This window comes from Cebus imitator, unplaced genomic scaffold (genome assembly GCF_001604975.1).
Source record: "Cebus imitator isolate Cc_AM_T3 unplaced genomic scaffold, Cebus_imitator-1.0 Scaffold15, whole genome shotgun sequence".
NCBI classification, from domain to species: domain Eukaryota; kingdom Metazoa; phylum Chordata; class Mammalia; order Primates; family Cebidae; genus Cebus; species Cebus imitator.
The window spans coordinates 4,171,525-4,177,904 of record NW_016107330.1 but is presented as its reverse complement, the minus strand read 5'-3'; the positions used below and the strand labels follow the sequence as shown (position 1 = coordinate 4,177,904).

The window sequence follows — 6,380 nt, the reverse complement described above, 5'->3', positions numbered from 1 at the left end:
CTTGGCCTGGAGTGTAAGTAGGGGAAGAGCTGCAGGACTCCAGGTGCCTCAAAGCTTCCCCCTAGGTCTCTCCCCCACCCCCTCCCCAGGGCTCCTGCAAATATACTCATCTGTTGAGCCCTTGGCTCCATCCCAGAGGATCAGTTTTTTCATCCCATGGCTCAGAGGCATCAAGTCTGCCTGTACTTTTGGAAGAAGGCCGAGGGCTTAGCTTTATGGCTTCAGAATCCGAGGCTCCAATCCCCAGCAGGGCCAGGGGCCAGGGCAGGGTCTCTGGGGGCCTCCTGGCCAACAGCTGTTCTCTGGGTTATTTTGGTCTAGTGGGAGTCTGTCAATTCCAGGGCATTTGGACCGAAATAGCCAACAGCAGCACAATCTCTTGGTAGCATTGTGGGGACCCCTCCCCATACAGAAGTTTCCAAAATGGGGTGGGACAGAAGGAAAGGAGCTTGGCATGGGGGTGGTGAAGAGGGAATTTTCCTGCCTGTATCGGAGGCTGACATCAGCAGTTCCTCACTGTCCCTTCATTCAGCCTTGGCAGGTACCTGACCACCTCCCCAGGCCATCCAAGGTGTGGGTTTGAGTGGGAGAGAGGAAAAGATAATTTTTGAACTTTGTTTTTAACTTCTTGGTCCTCCCCTAAAGCCGGTAAGATATATATTACCCTTTCCCATTTCACAAATGGGGCTACCAGGTCCAGAGAGGCAGAGGCACTGGTCTGAGGCCACACAGCTTGGAACCCAGGTCTGGTGACCCCAGGCTTCAGTGCCTCAGCAGCTGGACCTCTGGTCAGACCGGCAGCTGATCCTTGCGTGGATGCCAGTTCTATCCAGAAGTTCGGGGCCAGCACGGAAAGTGCTGACTGGCCCTGGCCTTCCTTCGGGCCACAGCAGGGGCCCTGGCAGCCACCTGCCTGGCTCACTCTCCGGCCTAAGACCGTTAAAGTGCAGGTGGGGGGAGGGAAGAGGGAAGACCGGCCACTCTCTCCCCTTGGAACCCCGTCCGAATTCAGACCAGCAGCCCCTGGCGAGGCCCCCGAGAGCCTGCGAGGATTGCCCCCCCCCCCCGCCCAGAGCAGAGCCAGAGTGCCCCAGTTCTCACTCCCGCTGGCTACACGGGGTGGCGTGCAGGGAGCGTGCTTTGGCACCAGGCGGGTGCGGGAGGCAGGGCGCACGCCCGGGACACGCCTTACGGAAACCGCCTCTGGGCTCGGTAACTGAACTTAGACGTCGAGTGCAGCCGGCCCAGTGCGCGCCGCGTCTTACCACCCAGTCTTGGAAATCAGCTGCCAGGGTGGGGCCGCGTTTTGGCCACGGCCACTAGGCCACCCCTACCGCTCCTGCCTCTCCCAAGAGATTTTTCTAGCGGGTTAATTTCCTGTCTGGGTAAATCCTTTGGTGAGTCCCTCGCCCCTCCCTCCCCTCCCTCCCCTCCCTCCCCTCCCCATCCCTGCTGTCCCGGCTCCCCCAGTCGGTCCGCGCTGCGCTCCGTCGCCCCCGCGCGCCCGGGCGCACGCCCTCCCCGCCCCGGCCGCCCTCCGGCTCCCCGCGCCCGGCAGCCAGTGCCTCGCCGCGCCGCGCCGCCCCGCGCCAGGGCTCGTTCCCAGAGCCGCGTCCGTGTCGCCGCGGCCCGCGCGGACCCCCCGGCCATGCGCCCCCGCGCCGCCCCCCGCGCTCCAGCCTGCGCCGCCGCGGCGCTCCGGCTCTGCAGCCTCCTGCTGCTGCTCGCGCCCGGGCACGCGTGCCCCGCGGGCTGCGCCTGCACCGACCCGCACACCGTGGACTGCCGCGACCGCGGGCTGCCCAGCGTGCCCGACCCCTTCCCCCTGGACGTACGCAAGCTGCTTGTGGCCGGCAACCGCATCCAGCGGATTCCCGAGGACTTCTTCATCTTCTACGGCGACCTGGTCTACCTGGACTTCAGGAACAACTCGCTGGGCTCGCTGGAGGAGGGCACGTTCAGCGGCTCGGCCAAGCTCGTGTTCCTCGACCTCAGTTACAACAACCTGACCCAGCTGGGCGCCGGCGCCTTCCGCTCTGCCGGGAGGCTGGTGAAGCTTAGCCTGGCTAACAACAACCTGGCGGGCGTGCACGAGGCCGCCTTCGAGACCCTGGAGTCGCTGCAGGTGCTGGAGCTCAACGACAACAACCTGCGCAGCCTCAGCGTGGCTGCCCTGGCCGCCCTGCCCGCGCTGCGCTCCCTGCGTCTGGACGGGAACCCCTGGATCTGCGACTGTGACTTCGCCCACCTCTTCTCCTGGATCCAGGAGAACGCATCCAAACTGCCCAAAGGTGAGCCGGGCCGGCTGGGGGAAGGAGGGGGCAGGGAGAGGCCACCCCAGACCCCAGTCTGGGTGCGAGGAACCTTGAGTTGAGTTTGGAAGAGGCTTGGGAGCTCCTCAAGTTTTCCTGAGAATCTGCTGGGGAAGTGGGTGGGGAGGGACACATCTGGGACTCTTTGGAGTTTCTGGGCCCTGAGGCTGAACTTCTTCCCCTGTTTCTCCAATAACTCACTTTCTCAAGTTAGCAACCTTCCCGTTCAGGGGATGCCCAGGATCACCTCCCTGGTCCTAGAACTGGCAGGTGTGGATTACTTATGGGCCCTGGCAAGCTGAACGCAGCCTTCTGTATGGGAAACAGCCCTATTCTCAGTACCGTGCCTGGGGAGTCAGCCAGTTCCACGGGCTCTCCAGCAGCCTGTCCAGCCTAACCTGGCCTCTCAGCTTCTCAGCTCCAATTTGCTCTTCTGTCTAATATGAGTGAGGAAGATTTCTGATGAGGAATAATGGCAGCCTATTAAGAGCCAGTGATGCAGTCATGATTTGTAGTTCTCTGTGGCTTTTCAGCCAGATGTGAAAAAGCTGAACCACATTGTAGTGAGCTGGTGCCTTCTTTGCTTTCCTGGTGCACCCTTCCAATGGCGGCGTGAGCAAACGTACCCACTTGGCAGACAGGAACACCAGGGCACAGGGAGCCAAGGGGCCCCATTAAGGCCCGCAGGAAGGGGACGGGTAGAGCTGAGAAGGAGGGGACCCCAGCATCCACAGGGATGAGCACCCAGAGTGGGGGGCAGGTGGGTGTCCTTCCCCCAGGTGGATTCCAGCCTTCTGCTTGTCAGCCTGTGAGCATCGGTGCCCACAGTGACCTCTCAGAGCTGAACTCTGCCTCCTACCTTATTCCCAAGATTTCAGCAGGATTGGAACCACAGCTGCAAGGCACGCATCATCAAAGGTGACAAACATGCAGATTTAGCTTCAGAATATCTTTTTTTTTTTTTTTTTCCCATTTACGGAGACATCAAGGATGCTGTTCATCTGCATGCTGAACTCCTCCATCCATATCTTCATTCCCGACTGTCATCGAACACCCTCCATGCACCAGGGCACCCACTCCTGGGCAGATGCAGGCCCCTGGGCCAGCACTTTCAGTCCAGGCTGCCTGACATTCCTTAAACGATCTGGCTGGCAAGGTGCAGAGTCCCCATCTTTAAAACTTTGTCCTCTTCCACTTGCCTGGCTCCCCAGACCCTCCCACCATTAGACTCGGTCCTGGAGACAGGAGTGACCGGATGCAGAGCTCATTGTGTGGTGGGGGATACCTCGGTTCTGCCTGCTCCTGCCTTTGCTCTTTAGTGGAGTTGGCATCATTCACCCCTGTTGTTGGTTGGGTTGGTGTAATTGGCTCCTGTTGTCTTCCACGTGAAGGCTAGGTGTGGTGAAGTCAGGAGCTGTGGGTTTATCTCAGTTCTGCCATGGTGGCTATGACCTTGAACAGGCCACTGGTCCCGTCTGAGCCTCAGTTTCCTCATGTCTGGAATACTAGAGTTGACCTCTGTGATCTCCAAAGAGCCCTGGATTTGGAGTCTGAAGACATGTTCAGTCCTGGCCTAAAATCTGGGGGACCCTGGGTGGGTCGCTTCACTCTTTTAAGCTTCACCTTCCCCTCGAGTGAAATCAGGACACAGGTGATGCTGTGTAGTCCATCCACCCAGTAGTTGCTGGGATCCAAGCAAGGTGATACAAGAGCAATGGAAGTGAAATGTTTCTCCTCTTGCTGTGATGTGGGGAAGAAATGGACACAGATGGGAAAGACTGGAGGAAGGATGGACAGATTCAGAGCGAGGAGCCATGTCCAGGGCCCTGGGGACAGGGCTTAGAGGGTGTGGCTTTGTCTCAGCCAGGAGGGAGAGGATGGACACAGCTCCAGGGCACCTCGCAGGGTACAGTGCCATGAGCAGCTCTGGTCTCATTGCCACTGTCCACGCTGTGTGGCCTGAGAGTGTCTCCTAAACTGTGAGCCAGATGCAAGGTGGGTGGTAGAGGTCCCAGCACATACCTTAAAGTGAGACCCACATTCAGATTTGGACTCAGGTTTATAATCCTAGGCAAGTCCCTGACCTCTCCACGCCTCAGTTTCCCTGCATCTGGATTCAGAATCTGGTAACGGTGTCCTTTGCTGTGCTTGCTATGAGATTTAAATGACATCATCTCTAAAGGACACCGTCTTGCTTAGCATGCAGTAGGTGCTCAATAGGTGTTCATCACCCCTCCCTCCTCCTCCCGCATTTGTGCTGCTTTTTCTGCTTTTCTCGGAGGCAGCTCAGAGCCCAGACTTGCATCAAGCTACTTGCCTTCAAATCCTGCCTCTACTTCTTACTGATTGTGTGACCTTTCTGTACCCGCTTCCTCATCTGTAAATTGGAGCTGATACAGTACCTACCTTCTAGACTTGTTAGGAGGATTAAACGGGGATTATTTACAAAGCACCAAGAACAGTACCTGGCCCACAGTAGGTGCTATATGTGTTTTAATTGGTGCTGTTATTACTGTTTTGACTAGAGAAGTGATGTGAGTAGCTTGCCTTGGATCACACAGAGAGTTAAAGACAGAGCTGTGGGTGCACCAGGACCTCCTGGCTCCCAGCATCCCCTCCATGAGGACCACCTACTTCCTGCCAGAGAAAACCAGGCTCCATTAGGGGACAAGCTCCAGGGCTTTCTAGGCAGGCCCTCTGCCTCTTCCAGGGCGGGAAATTGAAGGAGGGGAGGAGCCTTTGCTGTCTTTCCCTTGCCTCCCTGCTCCCTTGTCCTCCAGAGAAGCAACACGGGGCCCGGAGTGTTCTCCCTGTGACCTTGTCTAGCTGTGACAGTTGCAGACATTGTGCTGTCTGCCAGGTGAGCCTCCCCCTGTGGCCGCAGGGCTGATGAGGAGCACTCAGCCTCAGAGCATGCAGCAGAGGGGAGGAAGGAAATAAGATCAAAGTCCAGTGGTACCCTCTGTCCAGGCTCTTCCATGGTCCAGGGTCTGGGGCAACCTTGGTCTGAGGACTGAGGAGGAACTGCCTTGCTGGTGGGACGAGGGCCAAGGGATGCCAGAATACGCAGCAGCCAATCAGCAAAAGCCAAAACACAACAATGCAACAAACCAAAAAACCCAAGATGCCTAATTAGTGTTGAACTTCAGATAAATTACAAATATTACTTTAGTATAAGTAGGTCCCATGTAATGTTTGGGATATATACAAAACACTATTTATTTTTCTGAAATTTAACATTAACTGGGCTTCCTGTATTTTACTTGGCAACCCTAACATCCCACCTTAGGGGTGCCAGCTACCCTTGTAGTTTACAAGCGCTGTCTCTTTTAACACAACAGCCGTGCCTGGCAGATACCGTTACCTACAACTTACCCAACAAGAAACAAGGGAAGAGGTGTGCACAGGTCACATAATGGCTGAGATGAGCTTGAACTCAGGAGTGTTGAACTCACACCTAATTCTTTCTGATAGGCATAGAAAAGGAGAATGAGGCCAGGCACGGTGGCTCATGCCTGGAATCCTAGCACTTTGGGAGGCCTAGGCAGACAGATTCGAGGTCAGAAGTTTGAAACCAGCCTGGCCTATATGGTGAGACCCCCATCTCTACTAAAAAATACAAAAAAAAGGGCTGGGCACAGTGATTTACATCTGTAATCCTAGCACTTTGGGAGACCGAGGTGGGCAGATCACCTGAGGTCAGGAGTTCGATACCAGCCTGACCAACACAGAGAAACCCTGTCTCTACTAAAAGTATAAAAAATTAGTTGGGCATGGTGGTGCATGCCTGTAATCCCCGCAACTTAGGAGGCTGAGGCAGGAGAATCTCTTGAGCCTGAAAGGCAGAGGTTGCGGGGAGCCAAGATCGAGCCATTGCACTCCAGTCTAGGCAACAAGAGTGAAATTCCATCTTAAAAACCAAAATAGTTAGCAAGACAGGGTGGCAGGCACTTGGGAGACTGAGGCAGGAGAATTGCTCGAACCTGGGAAGCGGAGGTTGTAGTGAGCCAAGATTGTGCCACTGCACTCCAGCCTGGGTAACAGAGTGAGACTCTGTCTCAAAAAAAA

At 56.2% G+C, this 6,380-nt stretch overlaps 1 protein-coding gene across 1 annotated transcript in view; it reads left to right on the top strand.

Moving 5' to 3' along the window:
* The first annotated feature begins 353 nt into the window (after window positions 1-353).
* LRRC38 (leucine rich repeat containing 38) overlaps window positions 354-6,380 on the top strand; it is a 42,720-nt gene continuing 36,693 nt past the window's right edge. Inside the window, exon 1 of the mRNA XM_017504678.2 lies at window positions 354-2,291. Within this exon, the coding sequence (XP_017360167.1) occupies window positions 1,649-2,291 (643 nt within the window). The 5' untranslated portion in view covers window positions 354-1,648. The remainder of the gene's footprint in view (window positions 2,292-6,380) is intronic.